General features: G+C 62.1%; 2 protein-coding genes across 2 annotated transcripts in view; both read right to left on the minus strand.

Moving 5' to 3' along the window:
• Positions 1–11688, minus strand: part of CACNA1S (calcium voltage-gated channel subunit alpha1 S) — a 56388-nt gene extending 44700 nt beyond the window's left edge. The window contains exons 1-2 of the mRNA XM_061159814.1: positions 11537–11688; positions 10159–10264 (exon numbers count right to left, since the gene is read on the minus strand). Coding sequence (XP_061015797.1) covers positions 10159–10264; positions 11537–11688 — 258 coding nt within the window. The remainder of the gene's footprint in view (positions 1–10158; positions 10265–11536) is intronic.
• A 1419-nt stretch (positions 11689–13107) lies between these two features.
• ASCL5 (achaete-scute family bHLH transcription factor 5) lies at positions 13108–13650 on the minus strand. The gene has a single exon (XM_061161295.1). It carries the CDS (start codon positions 13648–13650, stop codon positions 13108–13110), a length of 543 nt encoding a protein of 180 aa, XP_061017278.1.
• Positions 13651–22956: the final 9306 nt, after the last annotated feature.

Consider the following 22956-nt stretch of genomic DNA (forward strand, 5'->3'; position numbering starts at 1 on the left):
TTCTTGCCCCGCTTGGGGTGTCTGTCCGCAGCCATCCCCGCTCGCCACGCCCCATCTCGTCCTTTCTGACCGTCCACCCGCCTGACTGTACCGCCCAGAGCCGCTGCCCCGTCCCCTGCGTCTGGCACCCAGCAGCCGCGTGGGCGTCTGTGGGTGTCGGTGTCCCCGGCGCTGACCCTCGGTCCTCGCCTGCGGTGGGTGCCACGCAGGCTCCAGAAGTGGCCTTTGGGAACCGTCAGAGCATTGCGCACTACCCCCAGGCACACGGGCGGATCACAGGCCAAGGTGGGCTCGCGGAAGTCACGCGGCGAGCCCCGGGGCCAGCCCACAGCTCACCGCCTACGAGGTCCGCGGGGGAGCAGCAGACCACGGGGGCCAGGACGCGCCAGCCACAGACGGTGCTGGTCTCACAGGTCGTCTGCAAAGCTCCGTGCTGGGGCACTCAGGACCACCTGGCACACAGTAGGGCCTCAAGCAATGTTTGCTGAATGAATACACAGCAGAAAATCCATCCCTGACGCCACACGCCTCAGAGGCAGCCATCAGAGGCCTCACCATCTCCGTTTCTGAGAAGGGATGCTGGACCCCAGAGTGCGATGCCCACGTAGGGAGACAGTGCCGGCCTCGGAGCCCTGGCACTGCCCGGGCGAGACCACGAGCCTGTCTGAGCGGGAGCCAAGACCAGCTCCCCGCAGTGCGTGCTGAGTCGCTCCAGTCGTGTCCGACTCTGTGGCCCTGTGGACTGCAGCCCGCGAGGCTCCTCTGTCCATGGGGCTCCCCAGGCAGAAGCACTGAGCGGGTTGCCGTGCCCTCCTCCAGGGGATCCTTCTGACCCAGGGGTCCAACCTGGCTTTCCTGTATCGCAGGCAGATTCTTTGCCACTGAGAGACCAGGGAAATCCCAGCAAGGAAGGGCCTTAACTAGCAAACGTCCCTCCACAGACAGGCTGCTCACTGGGGCTCCAGGGCCATTGTTGGCTGGAGGTGGGCCTGCTCTGCGACCCTGACCCACAGACCGTGCAGCTGCTCCTGGGGGCGTTGGAGCCCTGGGCTGGGAACAGCGGGGCTCAGACCGCACCCCACCCGCCGCTGCCTCTGTCTCCAAGGGTCTGCCGTCCTGGCCTGACTCTTCATGCCCCGAGGCCCTGGGCTCCGAGGGGAGATGGGGGCAGGGTGGGGCTCCCTCCGGGGGTCTGCGGGCCTCAGCCCCCCTGTCTGACCACACTGGGGCCTTCAGGACAGCGGGCCTGGACGCCAGCATCCCTGACGCCCATGGCCCCTTGGAGGGCTCTGGGCTCTGCGGGGTCCACAGAAAGGACCCCAGGCTTGTCCAGGGCAGGGCGCATGGAGTGGGGTAGCTCCTGTCAGAGTCCCGAAGGCGGCGGGTCCTCCCCAACCCCCAGGCCTGAGGCTCCTCCCTTAGGGTCCAGGCGCTGTGGCCTGTTTGGACACAAATCTTACTGGGGTGGGCGTGGGGCATTCCACTTTTCCAGTCACAGTCATTCACTATTAGGGCCGGAGCGGGTTTGGCTGAGGGAGGGAGCCTGTGGGCAGGGGGCGCCGGTGGGGTCTCACTCAGTGGCCCCCGGGCGCTGCGGCTCTAAGATGCTCCCCGCCGCATCCTCCCCAGTGTGCTCCCCAAGCAGTCGCTGGGCCTGCTGCCCTAGGAGAGGTAGGGGGCACGTCCGGAGCTTTGTCTCCTAAAGCCCCCACCCCGGCATGTGGGAGGGCTTGAAGGGAGCGACCGTCTCCCCAGCAAAATAGAGCCTCAGCCCAGGGTTTGGAGGTTCAAGGGCCTGCTTCCTCACAGCACCCTGAGCTGCGGCAGCGTCTGAGGGCACCGGGGGACCCCCGAGACAGCAGGGGGCAGCCCTGCCAAGGACTCCTGCTTCCTGAGCTGCCCGTGGGGACAGCAGACAGTGGCCTGGGGAACCACGTATCTAGAACGCTGTGGCCTCGAGGGTGGACGGGGTCAGTGGCCGCTGCTCCCAGGCGCCGCCTGAGACCGGCGTCGGGCCGCAGGGTGAGCAAGCGGAGAACAAGCACAGCCCAGTTCTGTCCATCCCGGAGGGCTGGGCCTGGGGCCCGGGCAAAGTCGGCCTCTGGGAGCAAAGAGCGCACCTCTTGGGCACCCCTACTCTGCTGCTTTTCCTACGCAGAGGTGAGGGGCGAGGGGTCGAGGGGCGAGGTCCCGGCCCGCCTGCCCTGCCTCAGCCCCAGGCGTCCCGGGGAGCTGGCCTGGGGAGTGCAGGCCCTGGGGTGTGTCTGCAGGACCCGTCAGCCTCCAGGCTGGGAGTAGAGCCCGCTGGTGGGAGAGCAGTGTCTGCATTCATCCTGAAGCACCCTCCCCAGCATGGACGGGACTTGAGTCCCCACCCTCCAGCCTCCCCTTCCCTTCCCAGGAGAGCCAGCTCCTGCGGGGCCCACGCTGGGGTCAGGGGTCCGCAGTGTGTCCAGAAGAGGCCGGCAGGGCTGAGGGCCACAGTGGGGGAGCCCGGTCACCTGGGGGGGCAGGAAAGTGAGGCCCCCACATGGTGGGCAGGAGACGGGGCCTGGGCTGGCGTGGTGACGGCTGCGCTGGTTCACTGAGCTCATGTGCCAGGCCCTGCTGTAGTCACACATGCACACGCACGCACACACACATGCATGCACATGTGCACACACACGCACACGCACGCATACACACGCGTACACGCACTCACATGTGCACACATGCACGCACACGTGCACATGCACAATCGTGCGCGTGCACACATGTGCACGCACACACATGCACATGTGCATGCACACACATGCATGCGCACACGCACACACATGCACACGCACGCATGCACATCATCCTCACGGGGCCTGGGAGGGCGGCGCTCCTACCCCCACCGAACGGATGAGGAAACCAAACCACAGCAGGGTTAAGTAATTTCTCCAGGATCACACAGCGGCCGACTGGCAGGCCCATGATGAGAACCCAGGCCCCGTGGCCTCAACCACCGCGTCATGCTGGGAGGTAAGAACATTCACACAGGGACCCAGGGGGCTCGTCAGATCCCGTCCTCTGCCCTCCAGGCCTGCGTTCCTCAGGGCTTGGCGGTGGGCTGGGAATGCAGGGAGGGGACAGAGGGGAAGGGACAGCCACCTCCTCAGCCACCTCCGTGTGGCTGGACAGACACTCTCCCCCAACAGTTCTGGAGGACGGCCCCCACCCCGGCTGGGGCTCACAGACTGCAGGGATCTGAGCCCGAGCCAGACGGGGTGGGGGCGGCAGGCACCGAGGCTGCCTGAGGTCTGGGCTCCGCCGGGGCCCTGGGCTGACCCGCTTGGGCCAGGTGTGCAGGGCAGCTCTGACTCTGCCCACCCGCCGTCTCGGTGCCCACATGGCACCTGGGCTGAGGGGGGCAAGGAGGAGCATGGGGAACTCTGAGCCCCCTGGCAGGAGAGGGCAGGCATTTCGCCAGGCCCCCAAACAGTGGTCCCGGCTCGGACTCCTGTGCCCGGCTGACCCGGGGTCTCTGATGGGCCAGGCCAGCGTGGGCCGCTTCCCGGGGAGGTGGGGCGGCTGAGCGGCAGTGGGCGCATTCCAGACCCTATAAAAAGACGGCAACCCGAGCCCAGGAATGTCAGGGGCCCGTCGGAGGGCAGGCGCGGGGCGGGGGCGGGGACGGCCGGCCCCTCAGCCCCATGGCTGCCCCAGGCCGGCCTGACCGGAGTCAGCAAACCCTCCAGACCTCGGAAATCAGCACTGGGTCCTTGCTGGAACCTCTGCTAGCAGGCCTGGCCGAGGGGTCTGTCGGGACCTCCGCCCGGCCTCTCCCGCGGGTGGACGGCTCTTGGTCGGCAGCAGGGGGCGGTCCTGGGCACTGGGGGGTGGCAGGGCAGACCCCCAGCCTCTGCCCTGTAGACACTAGCGGTGTGCTCAGGACACACGCTCAGGACACACACCCAGGAGACACGCTCAGGATACACGCCCAGGATACACACCGAGGATACACGCTCAGGAGACACGCTCAGGACACACACCCAGAAGACACGCTCAGGAGACACGCTCAGGACACACACCCAGGAGACACGCTCAGGACACACGCCCAGGACACACGCTCAGGATACACGCCCAGGATACACACCGAGGATACACGCTCAGGAGACACGCTCAGGACACACGCCCAGGACACACACTCAGGATACATGCCGAGGATACATGCTCAGGAGACATGCCTAGGACGCACGCCCAGGAGACATGCTCAGGAGACACACTCAGGACGCACGCGCAGGAGACATGCTCAGGACACATGCCTAGGATGCACGCTTACACACACCCAGGATACACGCTCAGGGCACACGCCTAGGACGCACGCTCCCTCCAGTCTCTAGACTGTCAGCGAGAGCCCCTCCCCTTCCCACCCTGAACACCACTGACCGGGGTCTGTCCCTCTGACCCTCAGGACTCTGCCCAGTAGGAGCGCAGACTCCTGCCTGATAGACACCGTCCCTGATGGACGCACTCACCGCCCTGTAGGACGCTGGCCCGCTGTGTGTTCACCCGGCAACCCTAGCCTGTCATGCTTCCTCCAGGGCCATAGATTTCTGTTTCTTGAATTCTCTTTGAACCAGCTGTACCCTCCTCCTTGATGTCTGTGCATTGAATCAACCTATAACATGTGTTCCTTCTCTATTTTTTTATCAGTCTTGTCTTTACTCTCTGCTTGCGGGCAAAGTGACAGATAAGCAGGTAAAGCGATGTTTCTAGCCTGTCCCAGAGCTGGTCTCTCTGGTCACCGCCGCCAGTTTTTCTGCGTGGGTCCCCTCGGTCTGGCCCTGGCTGGATGAAGACACTCCCAAAGGTTTCCTTTCGTTCTTTCAGTCGGGGGTCCCCAGGGGCAGGCCCCTTCAGGCCTCAGGGAGCAGGTGGGCCTTCGAGGGGCAGAGCTGACCTCCCGGGGTCCTGGGCTGGGCTGCAGCCAGCGCCTTGGGTCCTAGTTGGGCTTCCATCCCGCTGCCCCTCCCCTGGCCCCAGGAGGGCTCAGGGTCTATTCCGTCCTCTTGCTTCCCTGACACATGCTGGCCCTGTGTAACCGATGTCCGCAGCCTCCACTAGGCTGGGGGAGCCTGGCGCAGTCAGGGTCAGTCAGTCCTGCAGACATAAAGCAGCCTGCCCTCTGGGGGTCCTGGAGGTGGGGCTGGATCTCTGAGCATCCTCCCTGTCCTGTGTGGCAGCAACTCCACAGCCTAGAGAGAGGGGTCCTGGGAAGGGGCCGGCAGCTGCTGTCCTGGACGCCCCCTCCTCCAGCCCCGCCCAGGGCCACTCCCCAGGGAAGCAGAGACCCCCTGCATCCCCTCCCCTGCGTGTGGAGGGAGCTACACGCAGTGCCCAACCAAGGGTCCAGGTCTGCCCGCAGAGCCCACTGACGGGCACTGTGCCTCAGTTAGTAACCTGCTGCCCTCTGGGGCCGCGGCGGGCGTTCAGGGGGCGAGGCCCTGAGCGTGTCAGACCTGCGCCCGGCACAGGGCAGGTGCCCAACGGATGACGCCCAAGACAAAGATGGTGATGATGGTGTTCGGCTGGAGGAGGGGGTGGAGGCCAGGAAAGCCATCCAGATAAGTGAGATGTTGGAAGGAGAAGAAATGGGTTGAAGTGGTCGGACACAGATGGTGGGTGGGGTGAAGAGGAAGATTTCGTCTGAGATAATCCTTTGGTCATCGCTACGAGTTACATGCTTTGAGTCCAGAACAACCCAGGGCCTCGCCTCTGTAACCGGGGCCCTGTGGCTGGGAAGCCCCCACAGGGGTACTGAGACCCAGCACAATAAAGGCTCCTGTGTTGGCAGATGAGGTAGCACAACCCACAAGGTCTTGACTCATGCAGAACCTTCTCGGAAGTTTATGGTGCTAACGCTAACCCCTTCCACAGGTGAGGGCGCAGAGAAGCAAAGCAACTCGCCAGAGATCACCCAGCTGCAGCCCCAGGGCCCCCTCTCTGAGCTGCCATCTGCGTCTCCAGCCTGGCTGAGGCAGGGCCCACGCCCCCTCTGCCGGCTAGGACAGCATCACAGTGGCCGGTACGTGGGCACCGATCGCGCCTTCACAGGCCTCTGACCATGGTGTCTCCCCGGGCCTCCTGGGCCTCTCTGGGCCTCAGCTTCCCCAGCTGCTCTGACCCCGGGCTTCCCCCTGACGCAGCATCACAGGGGCCCGCAGTTCAGCCCGTCAGCTTGGGTGAGAGCTGGTGGGTGGGGCCGCAGTGGCTCCTGGGGGGACCCGTTCCCAGAGCGGGTGTCAGAGCTGCCCTCCCGAGCGCGGGGCCAGCTGCCCGGGACTGCACAAGGCCCGCCCCTGGGAGTCTGCGGTCACCTGGAGTGGGGGAGCCTCTGCGGCCCGGGGCTCCAACCCGCACGTCCAAGGGCGGGAAGGCTCCGGCCGCACCTGCAGGGCCGGGGGTGGCCCTGGCTGTCCCCTCCCCCGGGAACGCCTGTGACACCACCGCCTGCCCGTCACCCTCCCTGAAACCCCCGCCTCCCTCCACCCCTGCACTCTCCGTCCCACGCCCATCAGGCGCCGGGTCCATGGAGCCCACCTCCTAACCACCCCCCTCACTGTCTCCAAGGCCTCTGCTCACCAGACACGGCTTTGCTGCGCCCCCTGCCCCAAGCCCACTCTCCGAGGCGCCTGAGAGCCGCTCCGGCCCCAGCTCACGCCTCCACCTCATGCCCCCAGCCCTGTGTCCATGTGGCCCTCACCTGGGGCCCCCTCCCTGCGGGCCTGGGGGTCCTTGCAGCCCCAGCGTCCCTCTGGACGGCTGCAGGGCTGGCGTGCCCAGGGACGGTGCCCATGCGGGCCTGGTCCAGGACCAGTGCCATTGAAGGTCCTGGGATGCCTTCCTGCCGCGCTCCCCCCAGCAGCCTCTCCTGGTGGGGGGCTGTGGCCTGTTTAATGTTGGCGGGTGCAGACCCGCCCAGGCACCCCCCACCCCGTGACCCGGCTGTGCCCAGGCCTGATGTGGGGAGCAGAACTGGCTGTCCCCCTGCACATAGGCCCACTGCCTCTGCCCGAGGGGGACAGGCCTCCCCCAGGGGTATGCTGACAGCCGAGGGGTGGGGGTGGGCTGGACCCTGTGGGGCTCCTCTGGCCGTGGTCCTGGCAGCCCCAGTGGGGGACAGCTGTCCGGACACCCCACACGGCACATGGGCAAACCCTGACCCTCCCAGGACCTTGGGCAGGTCCTGCCAGGGGGCCAGGGCCCCAGCTGAGAGTCTGCTCTTCGAGGCAGGGAAGGTGGGGAGGTGGCAGAAGGCTGGACTGTGAGTGAGCCACTGCCCCGAGCTCCTGGTGCGTGCACCTGCCCCCCCGGGCCCCACTTACAAAACACAAAGACGAGATGATGAAATGATTCAATGCAACCACCACGGCAGAGCATTGTCCCCTCACGCGGCGCCCCCCCTCCCCGGGCAGGTCACACTCCAGGACACCGGCTCTGCCCTCCCGGCCCAGGTCAGACCTGCCACCCTCTGGGGCCTCCCTGACCCCATGGCTCGCCCAGGTTTTCCTCCAGGACAGCATGCTCATGGCCCCCGACCCCGCACGTCTCCTGTCCTTTTAACTGCTTGTTTGATGGACTGGACTGATCTCTGTGAAGACGGGTAACTCTGGTTCACAAGGCCGTCCCCCGTAGGTGCCGGGGACGTAACAGATACATGACAAATGTTTGTTAAATGAACAAGAGAGTGCATGGTGGTCCGGGGGCCTCCCTTCTCCCACCGTGGCTCTGTTGGGTGGCTGGGGGGGACAGGAGTTCTCTGGCCTCCCTCAGAATCTTGTAAAGCAGCCAACTGTGGGAAGAAGAGAAAAAGACCCCTGACCCCGACCACTTGCTCTGCCTACCCTCACTTCCCTCTTGCCGGTTTTGTGACGATGAACACGTAACAGACAAGGGGGCTGGGAGGCCTCAGCGGGGAGCCTGCCGTGGGACTGTCAGCGTCCCCGCCTCTCGGGCCATCACAGTGGGGGTCCCTCGCGGACAAGCGACAGACCATCCATCTCCGACCCTCGCCATGGCGCTGGCTGTCTGGGAAGTCTTCCCGCGTGGTCCTGCCCGGGAACGCATCGCCTCCTCTCTGCAGGCTCTGTCACTCAGCCCACAGCACCGTCTGGACTTTCTGAGGGGGCTGCTTTGTTTCAAGACGAAAGGCGACGTGCCCGCTAAGATCTCTGACGCTCTCCGGAGGATGGAGCACCTTTCCAAAGCCATCAACCTCTTAGGGACTTGAAATGGAACCAACGCCCCCAGGCACAAACCCCTGAAGGGCGGGGTGGACGCAGGGCATAGAGAAGGGACCTGTCATGGGGGCCCAGGGCTCCGAGGAGCGCCTCCCCACATCCGCTTTGCCCACGTCGGACCCCACTTTCTGCATTTTTCCAGTTATCATCAAGCACACACTCAAGACTCCCAGCTTCTCCCCAACTGAAGATAGATGGGTCCCATGGAGACGGGCGCCACGCAGAGGCAGAGATGACGCTGTCCTTCCAGGCCCTGGACGCACGCGGCCAGCTTCCCCCTGCCCACCATGCAGAGATAGTGCCCGAAAAGCCTGCTGAAATGAGGGGTGCCCACTGCCCTGCCCCCCGGGAGCTTGGGCGGTAGATGCCCGGGGCCACGGTCTCCAGGGGCTTTCCCAGGGCATCCGGGCTGTCGCCACGTTGGTGGCACAGTGATCCAGTCAAGTCTGAAAGTCAGAACCTGAGTCTGAGACTCTCTGGGAAGACGGACATGTGCGGGAGCCCCGGGCAGGGTACCAGGACCCCCTGCGTCTCAGCTTTCTTGTCTCGTAATGGGTCTAATGACTTCACGGGGGAGTAAAAGAGACAATAATGCAAAATATTTAGTGCAGAACTGGGCATCTAATAAGCACTTGGGCAAAGTCGGGCATTTGACTATGACCTGGTTTTCGGGTAAATCCATCTTTTATCCTCTCCAAGCCTCAGTTTTCTCATCACAAACAGGCTGAGGTGGGGAGGAGCCAGGACAACCTGACCCTGGAAAACCCCCTCCAGCTGCGGCCTTTCCTGGCCTGTGGACGTGTTGTGGGTGCTGGGCTGAAGGGAGCACGGTGCTAACACAAACTCTCCCAGAAAAGCAAGCTCCACAGAAGCAAGTTTCTTCCGAGTTACATCCAGGGAAGGGAGGTCAGCATTCAGCCCCGTTACTGGCCTTACTAAGCCTCAGTTTCTGCATCTGTCAAATGGGACTGGTTTAGGGGCTGTGGTGCAGGGGACACAGCTCACTCACAGCGGTGAGTCCCAAGGCCACAGGCGCGAGGCCCCACGGCCACAGAAGTGGAGCCAGAACTAAGGTCACCTCCGAGGCTGACCGAGGCCCTTTGTAACCTTTGCCAAAGCCCCCTGATCATCACTAACAAGCTTCCTGACTCCAAATTAGGCCAAAATGCTGACCCCCATGCTCACCCTATAGCACCCTAACCAATCATGCATGCGTGCGAGCTAAGTCAATTCAATCGTGTCCGACTCTTTGCGGCCCCACGGACTGTAGCCCACCAGGGCCCTCTGTCCCTGGGATTCTCCAGGCAAGATACTGGAGCGGGTTGCCATGCCCTCCTCCAGGGGATCTTCCCGACCCAGGGATGAACCCATGTCGCTCACACCTCCTGCTTCGGCAGGGGGATTTTTTACCCCTAGTGCCAGCTGGGAAGCCCACCCTAACCAGTCACCTAACAGCAACCTTCCAGCAGGAACTTGCTTTGTCTTGAGGCTGTAAAAGTTGGCTTCTAAACCAGGAAAGCGTTGCCTGTCTCAGGTCTGTTAGGAGGTCAGCCCCGCTGAGCTCGCAGTGCCCACATTTTCTCTGATCTTTGTTCTTAGCAAACTCATTCCCTTCTGAAATGCCCTGAGTCCGGACACTCCTTTGCAGCCCGCGCTTGGACTGCCTCAGCGCTGGGCACGGAGCTGGCTCGGCGGTGCTCGCTCAGTGCTGGCCCCGGACATGACGGAGTCCAGCCCAGCCAGGCCTCCCTGAGGAGCTCAGAGCTGCTCAGCCCGCCCTGCAGGTCTCGGGGACAGGGGTCTCTATCCTCCCGGGGGGTGGGGGTGAAGCTCCAGCATCCCCCACCGGGCGCGGCGAGGGGGATGGCCAGCAAGGGAAGGACCACGCTCTTACCAGGCCGAGGTTCAGCCTGTTGCTGTCGTCCTCCGGCATGGGTAGGTACACGGCCAGCGCCACGCAGTTGGCGAAGATGGTGAGTAAGATGATGGTCTCGAAGGGTCTGGGGCGGAGTTAAGGAGCGAGTGAGGCCTGGGACTTGCGGGTGGATCGGAGAGTGTGCTGGGGGTCTGTGCGGACCACAAGGCCGGGCTCTTATGCTCCTGGGGTGGGGGGGCGGGGACCCTCCTCCAACAGGGGGTGACTGAGACGTTCAGGGACCGTGAGGCGCTGGCCCCTGTCCAGGGGCTACTCGGCTCCAACGCTCAGGGAGTCTTGAGTCCCATCTCAGTCCCTACACCCCCACCCCTCGCCCAGCCCCCAGCCCCTCTGTCCCCTCGAAGACGCTACAGTCAGACAGTCCTCGGGGCCTCGGAGGAGCAGCCGGGGAGGCTGGGCTGGTGTGAGCCGGGCGAGGCCCCCGGGGCGGGACGGGGAGCGGGTGTGCGCCCTGAAACCTCTGCGGCCTGAGCAGGGGAGACTACCCGCAGGCTCCCTGGACTTGCTGGCGAGCAGCAGGGGCCCTTGGGGAGGCCACCATGGGAGGTGGGGGTGGAGACGAGGAGCAGAGCTGTGCGTGAGTGGGCGGTGGGGGAGCGCCCTGTGTCCACGGCTGGCGGGAAGGCCCCGTGCCCTTCCCAGCCTCCTTCCTTGGGTTTGAAGAGAGGTGGCCTCAGGGCAGAGGCCTGGAGAGGCGCCGGGAGGCAGGCGAGAGAGGCCCCCGGCTCCCCAGATGGAGCGGGCAGGGGGCCCGGGGTGGGCACAGTGGTGTGGGGGCAGGCCCGGTCCCACCCAGGCGTCCCGGCTCCCGGGTTTCCCTGCCCGCTCCAGCTCCCTCACTGTCTTCTAGGCAACAGCTGGTGGGAGCCCAGTCTTCCAAAACCCCTCAGAAATATTCCAAATATTCCCAGCCAGCGCCCTCAGCAACCCCATGACAATGGCCTTCCCTCTGTCCTCATCTCCATTCCCCCCCGCCGCCCCCCGTCCCCAGCAAGACAGGCATTTTCATCATTCTTCCTCCCGGAGCTGATGCCAGCGTGAGGGGGGGTTCCCGCCCCCGTGCCCAGGGTGTGCGGCCGCATAGGGCTCGGTGCCCACCCCCAGCCTCCCAGCCAGCCCGCCGGCCCCCGCCACCCCCTCCCATGTCAGGGCCTCCACACCTTCCAGCACCTTCCAGAGGCGGCCTCGGGGCCCTGCGCCTCACCCCCAGCCCCTGGGCCTCCGTCAGGGCTGCCTTCCCAAAGGCCCCCGGCTGCACCCCGGGCCCCAGTGCCGGCCCCCAGAGCCTGAGATCTGTGAGCCCCCTGTTCCCCTCCGCACGGCCCCTGAAGGATACTTCCACTCCACGATGCTGATGCAGGCTTTCCGCACGGGGTTCTGGAGGGTCAAGCAGAACAGGGCCCGGGGCGGCCTGGGCAGGACCTCCGGGACGGGCTTCTTGGCCTGCTTCCTCCGCAGGCCCTCATCCTGGGCCGGGGACGGCTCCATGGCTCCCGTGGCCTGTCCTGCTCCCCCACCGCTGCCCTCTCCTCCCCGCGTCCCAGCGCCCCCGCCTCCGGGACTGGGCGGCCGAGCTGGGGCGCCTGGCCTGCTGAGCCAGCCGGGTGGGGCGGGATCACTCTCGCTGCTCCAGGGGTAAAATTAGCCTCCCCTGGCTCCCCGCTGGCCAGCCCTGGGCTCCGCAGCCAGGCAGCTGTCACCCCTCCCCGGCCCAGCCGGCGGCATCCCGGTATGTCCCCAAGGAGGCAGGGGGAGGGTCACACACGGGCCCAGGCTGGAGCAGCGGACAGAGGGTTCAGGAGGTGATCGGGAGCCCCCAGCCTCACTGGGCCCACGGAGGGGCCGCTGACACCAGCTCCGGGGTGTCAGGATCAGCCCCCCTCCCTGTCCCATGGCACCGTCCGGAAAAGGTGCTGGGTGGCCCGGCTCAGGAGGGGTCCGCAGCCCTCCTGCCATCTTGGCCCGCAGCCGTCCAGCCAAGACCCTCCACTCTCACCCCACGCCCCGGGGTGGGGGCTCCTGGGCGTGCACACCTCCATTCCCCACCCCACCCCACCCGCCCCGACTGTGCAAGGGGCAGGTGTCTGCCCTAGGACTCTGTCCCCTCCGTTTACTGGAAGGTAGTGAGTTCTCCATAAACGTCAGCTGAATGCATGAGTGAGCAGAACACCCCACACACCCCGGAGGCAAGTGCTCTGAGTGGAAGGAGACTGGGTCGCCAGGGAAAAGAGGGTGGACAATGACCCGGAACCACAGAACTCAGCATCTTTATTTAGCCCCTTGGTGCAAACACGGTGCTACACACCCACGTGGTCTGCATGCCCACAGAGTACAGCATGAGGGGAAAAAGCAGTCCTCTCCCCACCTGGGAAAAAAGGAAAAGGCCACACTGGGGGCTGGGGGCTGGGGGCTGGGAGTCCTCCATTAAGGAAGTCAGAGAGCAGCATGGACCACACGCTCTACACCCCCCCCACCACCCCCCTCGCCACCCCGGGGCTGAGTGCGAGCTGCCTGGCCTGCAGCTCACCCTCTAGGTGTCCCTGGGAGGCGGGCTGGCAAGCTCCCAAAGAGACGCTGGTGTCTGAGGCCGTCTCCTGGAGAGTCCAGGCAAGGCCCGCCCATCAAAGCAGGCTCGCCTTCTGGGCTGCGCCTGTGGCCCGGGGGTACGGATCAGGGCCGCCATGGCTGGGTACACACCGGAACCTGGGCTTTTAGACATGTTCCCGCGCGGGGCCGGCCGAGCGGGAGCCCGACCCCGGGGTGGCCTCTCTCGTGCCCCTTGTCCGCCGGCTGTCAGGGCTGGGGCCGGGGTGGCGCTGGCGCAGGGAGGATGCGGCGGCCCCGGAGCGCCGGACGGCGGGGACCCCGGGACCCGGCGCCGCCTGAGCCCGGGCGGCCCCAGCCTGCTCAGTGGCTGCACTCTTCCGACTCGAAGAAGGGCGAGGAGGAGCCGCAGGAGGGCTCGGCCGAGTCGGGCGCCAGGGAGGGCGCCGCCCGGGGCTCGCGGGACGCGGCGCCGTCGGGGGCGGCGCTCAGCAGCTCCTGCAGGTGCTTGATGTAGCGGATGGCGGCGCGCAGGGTCTCCACCTTGCTGAGCCGCTTCTCGGCCAGGGCGCCGGGCAGGTGGCCGCGGAGGCGCGCGTAGCCCTCGTTGACGCAGCGGACGCGCTGGCGCTCGCGCTCGTTGCGCTTCTGGATGAAGGCGGGCTCGAAGGGGTAGTCGCAGGCGCCCAGGGCGCCGGGGAAGGGCGCGCCCGGGAAGGCGGCCGCGTAGGCGTCGCAGTAGGGCGGCCCCGCGGCGCCCGGGTAGAGCAGGAAGGGCACTGCGCCCAGGGGCTCGGCGCCGGCCGGGGTCGCCGGCCGCGGAGGGGGCCCGATGCCCAGCGGTAGGCACCCAGGGGCCGCCGCGGGCCGGCGAGCCGCCAGCGCTCGGCAGAAGTCGTCGTTCATGGTGCCGCTCGGAGCCGGACCCAAGCGATCCCCGAGTCGCCCCGGCTCGGGGTCTGCGCGCCCTGCGCGCGGGGCGAGTCACATCGCCGGCCGCGGCTGGGGGCGCACGGACTGGTCAGCGCTTTTTTCCGCTCTGTGGGGAGGCTCCGAGGTCCCCCTAAGGCGCACCATTGCGGCGGACTGGGCGGCCGCGCAGAGGCGGGATCCGGCGCAGGGTGCGGGCCTTAGCAGGGGCTCAACCCTGTGGCTCCCGCGGCCCCGCGCTGCGCTCTTGGTCCTCGCCGCCCTCGGGGACCCTGGCCTGCTGCCTGGAGTGCGCCACGCCGCAGAGGCTCCCGGGGAACCGTCTCTAAAGAGGAGAGTGGACATGTCAGTTAGAAAAGGGCTTTCTTTGTGGGCTCCTTTGTGGGGCCCCCACCCCCGCGACCCTCCAAGGCGATTGTAAGCATCACGAGCAGAGGCTGCTGAAGACACACGTGTAGCAGGGTTTGGACCCCCGTTCACCCCTTCTTGCTGGGGTGACCTCTCTGAGCCACGGTTTCCAGTAGGGAGAGAATTAAAACATCCTTCCCAGAATAATACTGTATGAGGACCAAGTAAGAAAAGAAATGCACCTGAAGACACCTCCAGGGCCTGCCTTATAAAAGTGCCTGGCGATGTCCTCTCCCTTGAGAGTGAGGGGCAGGTCTGGTCACTCCCACCTGCCGGGCCTCACACCCGGAGGCCCCCAGCCTGGGGGAGGAGTGGGGAGCTGGGGGCAGGGGGTGAAGGGGGCGTGTGCTGGCTCAGGCCTCCTGGGTTTGTCCCTCCTGCCTCCGTGAGCACAGAGCCTGCCAGGGCAGTCTGCACAGATAAGTGCTTGTTGAATAACTGACAGGGGGGATGAGGCAGGAAGCTGGGCTGGTCGCGGGACTAAGTTACACACAGCCTTTCCCAGACTCCGGGGCGCTGTTGCTTTAGAAATGCGCCCCCTCCCCAGCCCCCTCATCCACGGTTATCAGCTGCCACTCTGTTGTCACTGACCCGCCCTCTCCCTGTGTCTGCATGCCCCGCCGGTACCCTCTGCCCCGTCACATGCTCTGCTATCATGCCCGCCCCACCGGAGACCTCAGGGTCCTCCCACCCCCATGGGCAGTGATGGGGCAGTGGGGGCCGGAAGCCGGGCCAGGCTTTCTGTGTGACAGAGGGCCGACTCTGTCCCCAGTGGGGGATGCGCTCAGACCCTCGCGAGGCTCCTGCACCTGCTCATCACTTCCTCCTCCAGCTCCCAAGCTGGGCCCAGCTACCCCGCCCTCTGCACTGAGGTGCTCTGGGGAGTCAACAGCCCCCTAAGCACCTGCTCTCGAATGAGCGCATGAGGCTTCGGGACAAACCACATACCCCTTCCCCGCTCCATGGCCCCCAAGGGACCCCCTTGCGAGGGAAGTTTCCTTCAAGGGATGGTTCCAGACAATCTCTTCCAAATGGCCCCTTCGCTCCATCAGGACCAGTCTCCCCTGACACTGCATGCTCCTGACCTCACCCCTCGGTTGACACAGACCCGGCCGGTCGTGGCCCCTCTGCCTCCCCAGTCCCGCCTGTGCTGATTGCCTGGATTCTCCAGCCCTCGACATGGGCGTTCGAGGCTGTGCGTTCTGAGTCTTTAGCCAGACAGTAAGCTGCCAGAGAGCAGGGCGTGCTCTTACTATTAGGCAGTGCCCCTCAGTCCCTTGCCAGAGCTGGGCATGGAAGGGGTGCTCAAAATTATCTGCATTCAGTCCTCTTGTTTTATAAAAATATGAGATCCAGACTGTCCTCTCCCGTGTGATCCCTGCCTATTCATATTCAATTTATTTAAATATAATTTGATAGAGATCAGACATTTATTTACATCTAATGACAATTAGTTGTAAATAAATAAATAAATGACAATTAGTTGGGAGCTGACTGTGGCTCAGATCATGAATTCCTTATTGCCAAATTCAGACTGAAATTGAAGAAAGTGGAGAAAACCACTAGACCATTTAGGTATGATCTAAATCAAATCCCTTATGACTATACAGTGAAAGTGAGAAATAGATTTTAGGGACTAGATCTGATAGATAGAGTCCCTGATGAACTATGGATGGAGGTTCATGACATTGTACAGGAGACAGGAATCAAGATATTACCCAAGAAAAAGAAATGCAAAAAAGCAAAATGACTGTGTGAGGAAGCCTTACAAATAGCTGTGAAAATAAGGGAAGCGAAAAGCAAAGAGGAATAGGAAAGATATACCCATTTGAATGCAGAAGAGAAAGAATAGCTAGGAGAGATAAGAAAGTCTTCCTCAGCAATCAATGCAAAGAAATAGAGGAAAACAATAGAATGGGAAAGGCTAGAGATCTCTTCAAGAAAATTAGAGATACCAAGGGAACATTTCATGCAAAGATGGACTCAATAAAGAACAGAAATGGTAGGGACCTAACAGAAGCAGAAGATATTAAGAAGAGGTGGCAAGAATACACAGAAGAACTGTACAAAAAAGATCTTCATGACCCAGATAATCACGATAGTGTGATCACTCACCTAGAGCCAGACATCCTGGAATGTAAAGTCAAGTGGGCCTTAGGAAGCATCACTACAAACAAAGCTAGTGGAGGTGATGGAATTCCAGTTGAGCTATTTCAAATCCTGAAAGATGATGCTGTGAAAATGCTGCACTCAATATGTCAGCAAATTTGGAAAACTTAGCAGTGGCCACAGGACTGGAAAAGGTCAGTTTTTATTCCAATCCCAAAGAAAGGCAATGCCAAAGAATGCTCAAACTACCGCACAATTGCACTCATCTCACATGCTAGTAAAGTAATGCTCAAAATTCTCCAAGCCAGGCTTCAGCAATACGTGAACCATGAACTTCCAGATGTTCAAGCTGGTTTTAGGAAAGGCAGAGGAACCAGAGATCAAATTGCCAACATCTGCTGGATCATCAAAAAAGCAAGAGAGTTCCAGAAAAACATCTATTTCTGCTTTATTGACTACGCCAAAGCCTTTGACTGTGTGGATCACAATAAACTGTGGAAATTTCTGAAAGTGATGGGAATACCAAACCACCTGACCTGCCTCTTGAGAAACCTGTATGCAGGTCAGGAAGCAACAGTTAGAACTGGACATGGAACAACAGACTGGTTCCAAATAGGAAAAGGAGTACGTCAAGGCTGTATATTGTCACCCTGCCTATTTAACTTATATGCAGAGTACCTCATGAGAAACACTGGGATGGAAGAAGCCCAAGCTGGAATCAAGATTGCCAGGAGAAATATCAATAACCTCAGATATGCAGATGACATCACCCTTATGCAGAAAGTGAAGAAGAACTAAAGAACCTCTTGACGAAAGTGAAAGAGGAGAGTGAAAAAGTTGGCTTAAAGCTCAACATTCAGAAAACTAAGACCATGGCATCTGGTCCCATCACTTCATGGCAAATAGATAGGGAAACAGTGGAAACAGTAGCTGACTTTATTTTGGGGGGCTCCAAAATCACTGCAGACGGTGATTGCAGCTGTGAAATTAAAAGACGCTTGCTCCTTGGAAGGAAAGTTATGACCAACCTAGACAGCATATTAAAAAGCAGAGACATTACTTTGCCAGCAAAGGTCCATCTGGTCAAGGCTATGGTTTTTCCAGTGGTCATGTATGGATGTGAGAGTTGGACTCTAAAGAAAGCTGAGTGCCAAAGAATTGATGCTTTTGAACTGTGGAGTTGGAGAAGACTCTTGAGAGTCCCTTGGACTGCAAGGAGATCCAACCAGTTCATCCTAAAGGAGATCAGTCCTGGGTGTTCCTAGGAAGGACTGATGCTGAAGCTGAAACTCCAATACTTTGGCCACCTGATGTAAAGAACTGACTCATTGGAAAAGACCCTGATGCTGGGAAAGATTGAGGGCGGGAGGAGAAGGGGACGATAGAGCGTGAGATGGTTGGATGGCATCACCAACTCAATGGACATGGGTTTGAGTAAGCTCTGGGAGGTGGTGATGGACAGGGAGGCCTGGCGTGCTGCAGCCCATGGGGTCGCAAAGAGTCGGATGCGACTGAGAGGCTGACCTGACGGACTGATAAGGTGGCAGTGGGCTCAGGTGAGGCCGTGGCTGCAGGTGAACTGTGATCCGTGTTTTCCTCTGTGGAACGCTCTACCCTGGTGAGGAGCAGAAGGATGTAGGGTGTAGGTTATCCTCAAGAGGGCGTCTGTGCGTGGGACTGCCCTGGGAACTGGGATGGAGCCAGGCACAAAACGCTTAGTGAAATAGTAACACTAACAGTTGTCATTTATTACCCTTGATGTGCATGGCTTCGTGCCAAGTGCTTCAAGTGAAACATCACATTTATTCCCACACCATTCTTGTGAGCTGGTGGTGGTTTAGTTGCTAAGTCGTGTGTCCTACTCTTGTGACCCCATGGACCGTAGCCTTCCAGGCTCTTCTGTCCGTGGGATTCTCCAGGCAAGAATACTGGAGTGGTTGCCATCCCTTCTCCAGGGGATCTTCCCCACCCAGGGATGGACCTCAGGGCTCCTGCATTGCAGGAAGATTCTTTACTGACTGAGCTACCAGGGATGCTCCTTTCATCTGGTTTAGAGGTGAGAAAGCTGAGGCTCATGCAGGTGAAGTTACTTACCCAAGGTTCCACAGTTAGTGATCTCATGAACTATCATTCCTGTCCATCTTCACACACCCCAGCTCCCCCTCTCTTTCTCCTAGAGTTTCCTATTTGAATCAAAAGTTCAAAAGAGCAGCGCTGACCTCTTACTAATCTATGCTTCCTGTTGGAGGGGCTGTTCTGCTGCAGGTTCAGATGAGGGCGCTGTCCGAGCTCCTGCCAGGCCAGAGTGGAGCCAGAGGCCAGCTGGTGGTCCTGGGAAGATGATGCCCCTCGAAGGTGCTCTAAGGAGGATGGCCGCGGGAGGAGAGGACCAGGTAGACAGTCAAGCACCTGGAGCCCTACCCCTGGGGGCCCGGCGAGGAGGCCCCTGCCTGAGCTTAAGAACTCCAGAACCGGGCTCCTCCTCCATTGGCAGAACCCCAGCCGGATCTGACCAGCGGCTGGGGACCAGTCCGTGGCCTCTGCGCCCTGACTGGGCGGAACCATTGTCGACAGCGACACCGCGTGGCGGTGAGGAGCAATAGCAGCTGCAGTTTGCTGAAATTCAAGGTCGGGAATCCACTGCGACTCCCGCCCGGAACCTGAGTCCCCAGGGCTTTTGGAAACTTCAGCTTAAGGGAGGATCCCCAAAAAGAGCCATGAGATTTTCCATTAACATCGACTACTTTTCTCCCAGAGCGGGTGGATCAGCTCACATCAGTTAACCGTTCGTCATATACAGATACAGAAAAGATGTATCATTAAACATATTTTGGAGTTTGAACAAAAAAACAGCAGATTGTGTCAGTATGAACCAACTTACTAGCTAAAAGTGTGCTTCTGAAATAGTGCCTGGGGGGCTGTCCCCGCCCACGAGGCACTAGTGGCTAGTGAAGGGAGGCCTTGAAGTAACACTCTCCACCCTTGTAGAGACCTGGCTCCTCGCAGGCTGGGCTCCTTGCCCTGGGCGCTGGTCAGGCAGCTGCCAGCGGGGTCTCCTGGGCTCCCTTCCCTCATCCTCGCTGCTCGTAATTCTGCATCAGGTGCATTTGCTCCCCCCACCCCTCCGCCCCACTGTTAGCTCCTTGTCCGCATCCTGCCGGAGGCTCTCACTGCCCACACCCCCACCCCACCCCAACAGTGCATCATCTCAGCTTCTCATTGATGATTCCGGAGCACGGCCTGCCCACCCGGATCCTCCTGCTCCGAGGTGTCCACTGTCACCTGGCCCCCCGGCCCCCTTCCCCCAGCCCTACGCTCTTGCTTTCCTGTAAGGGAGTGACAGCACGCGTGGCCTTCACCTCCAGGGAAGGTGTTTGCTGAGAGCTCTCCCCAGAGTGCTCCGTGGTCAGACACTTCGAGAAACGAGCCCCTTCATCCTGTCCTGGAGACGCATCCCAGACAACACCCTGCAGTGGAGAACTGCTTGCCTTTAACCCAGAAGCCAGTGGGCCTCTCAAGCCTCCCAACATTGGGTAGAATACATTTCAGGGAATTTCACCTTAAAATTTCCAGCATAAGCAAATGATTTTTCTTTTTTTAAATAAGAAATGTCACAATCTCCCTTGGGAGTTTGTCTGATAGCCGGTGATTATTTCTAGGAGGATAGCCTCACTCTCCCCCCATCTATATTCAACACGCTCAACTCAACAATGATCATTTCAGAATCTCTAAAATACTCTGGATCTGACCAAGGAGAAGGGGCATCAGGCCCGGCGACCATGAGCCCATGAGTGCCCTCGAGGCTAGACAGTGACGCCCCGTTCTCTGGGCAGCCGCAGGGTTTGGGTGCCTGGTTTGAGCCCCTGTGCCCCACTGGCATGTGATGAACAAACGAGGCCGTGCTGTTTGTGAGCCCCCCACGCCATCCTCCTCATCACGGTTTTCCCCAGGCTGCCGCCTGCAGCCACTTCTGGAGAGGAGCCTTGCAGAGCCCTGAGTGGGCTTCCTGCCGGGACTCTGGAAGGGGGAGGGGAGCGCAGAAGGAAGGCCGTGGGCAGGGCCCTTCCAAGGCCAGACTGGTGGGCGCCCGGCTGTCTGTGCCCCGGAGCCCTCAGCCTGTTACAGAGGAGGAGCTGCGGCTCAGGGGGGCTGCGGGAGCGCCCGGGTCCCAAGGCGGGGGTCGGCTCACCAGACTGTGTCCAGGCTGAGCCATGAGGACCTTCCTAGCCAGGCAGGGGCGCCCCACTCTTGGGGGAAGAGTCCTCATCTTTACAGGATTTCCTGGGGGCCAGCGTTGGCAGAGGGGCTCATCCTTCCTAACTCCCTGACTGTACCCAGCATTTATGACGATGGGAAGTCACGGAGGGGTGATTTTGGAGGTGGCTGCCCCCAGCCCCCAGGAGGACTATTGGGCTCCCAGGAACGGCTCATGGCCCAGGAGCCCCGGGCGAGTGGCAGCCCCACAAGGGGAAGGCGGGGCTGCAGGCCGGACCTCCCAGCCTGGGTCCTGGGCTCTGCCTGACTGTGAAGATGCCACTGCACAGGCCTCAGTCTGCACGCCCGCAGAATGGGGGCACGGACGCCTCAGCCGTACGTGAGCACCGTGCCAGGGATCCCCGGCAGCTGGCACTGCCAGCACGGCCAGCCGGGCCCTGGGAGGACCCCCGGAGCCCTTAGATCCTCCAGTGTGGCTCTGACGGGCCTGAGGCAGCAGGTGCCGCCCCCCGCCCAGCACGGACAGCGTCCAGCGGCTCCCAGAGCCTCGTCTGTCCTGGGGATCGTCCAGAGGGGAGACTCCGTACACGAGGGCCCAGCCCTTTCCTCAGGTCTCTGAAGGACTGGGGTAACTGCGTTCACACAAGTCTCTGAAGAAGCTGAACGCACCCGGTGAGCACCCTCCCGCTGGGTGGATCCACCCTCCAAACCTCCCCTGACCCCCTTCTGGGACACTCACAGGGGACCACCTGGACTGCTGTGCCCGGCGTGGGGGGGGTGGGTGAGGCAGGGCGGCGCCTAGCACCTCACTTCCGCTCTGAGCGTGCTCCCCACAGCCCTGGGGGGCCCGCGGCCCCTTGCTACCGATGAGGACGCGGAGGCCCAAGGAGGTCACAGAGCTGCCCAGGGTCACACGGCTGGCAGAGCGCAGAGCGGAGATCCACCCCCAGGCCTGGGGCTCCTGGGTAAACACTGCTCGCTACAGGCGTCTGAGAGGCAAGAGCCGAAGGAGGTGAGGAGCAAGTGAAGACACAGGGCGGTGTCCTCGGCAGGAGGCGCTCTCCTCAGTGACGCCTGGGCATGAACACGCCCGCACACGCCTGCACATGCTCGCACACGCATGCACACGCTCACACATGCATGCACAGTCACTGAATCCTCCAAGTAGGGATGATCGTCACACTTGCTTTACAGATAGGAGAGCTGAGGCACAGAGAGCTGAAGTGACTTTCCCAGGGTCACACAGCTGATGCATTTGGAACGTGGCATTCGAGAGAGGCTGGCGTACACCTTGGGCTGGCCAGGCGTCCTCAGGCTGCCAGGAATGCGTGTTCCTTAGCAGCCCGAGGAGAGGGGAAGCCCGAGACTCGGAGCGAAGGCGGCTCAGGAGGGTGTGCTGCAGCCCCCCGCCCCCGCTGTAAGCGGCACACAGTGGGGTGGGGAGGAGCTGGGACATCTGGACGCTTAGCCCAGAGCCCCCCAGCGCCAATGTGACAGGCCTCACCAAGCTAAAGCGGGCCCTCAGCAGACTCCAGAGAGGTGCGGGTAGCAAAAGCTCAGAGACGCCAAAGGCTCGTGGGAGTGGATGGGGCTGGGGGTGCAGGTGGGGGGCTGGGGGAGGGAAGCAAAGGCGGGACCCTAGCTACAAGGTCAGCGGGCGCCGGGGGCCTAGCCGGCTGGAGGGATGCACACTGCTGCCCCAGGCACGTCCCGCAGGGCCCTCCGGTCGCTGCCAGCACAGGACTCGCCCTCCAGGGGGTTCAGAGCACTTGGGATTGGTCAGGGCTGATACCAGGGAGAAGACAGAGGAAGGGAAATCACCCTCCAGGGACTGTAAAGGCACCGTGAGCCTAAAGTAGGCGACTCTGCAGGGGCTGCTGTGTGACCCGGCAACCAGTCCCCCCTGCGAGGGGGACAGCACAGAAGCCTCCAGCCCCGCGGGCTGCTTGCCAGGCCAGCGGCATGCCCGTCTCCCACCAGGGCTGCTGCCCCGGCCCTGCGCCGACCCCCAGGTACCCAAGGCCCCGGCTTGGGGATGGAGGAGGAAGTTCCGCTCCCTTCACCGCCCAAGGGAGCCTCCCTTCTAGGTGGCTGGGGTCTCATGGGAAAAAACCTTCGGGGGCCACAGAATAGAAGTTCGTTTCCCGAGCCCCCCCTGCATGGATCCGGGCTATCTGTCAGCGGGAGGTAACACCGGGCCGCGGGTCGTCGGGGACACAGATCCGTGGCCTGGGTCTGCAGGGAGAAGTGCACTCCCCTGCTCACACGTGCGTCCCCCAGGGCCATCTGCACGTCCCTACGAGGGAGGATCCTCACCCCGAGTCCCTGGAAGGACGTGGGCTGGCAGGTGCCCCCGGGTCCCTCCCCTGTGGGTTCAGGATGCCCCAGGACCCTCCCGTCTGTCTCGCTCACGAAGTTTCCACGTTTTAGAGAGAGTCGGAGCTCTCTGCGCCTGGCCGAAATGCGGTTACAACCACGGCCTCTACGACCACCTCCTCTACGACCACCTCCCAGCCAGGCCCTGGGGCCGGCCGGGCCCTCACTGTGGGG

The sequence above is a fragment of the Dama dama genome, chromosome 14 (genome assembly GCF_033118175.1).
Source record: "Dama dama isolate Ldn47 chromosome 14, ASM3311817v1, whole genome shotgun sequence".
In the NCBI taxonomy this organism is placed as follows: domain Eukaryota; kingdom Metazoa; phylum Chordata; class Mammalia; order Artiodactyla; family Cervidae; genus Dama; species Dama dama.

What these genes read in the sequence shown, in the direction of transcription:
- ASCL5 (XM_061161295.1), bottom strand. Translation starts at nt 13,650, where the DNA reads ATGAACGACGACTTCTGCCGAGCGCTGGCGGCTCGCCGGCCCGCGGCG.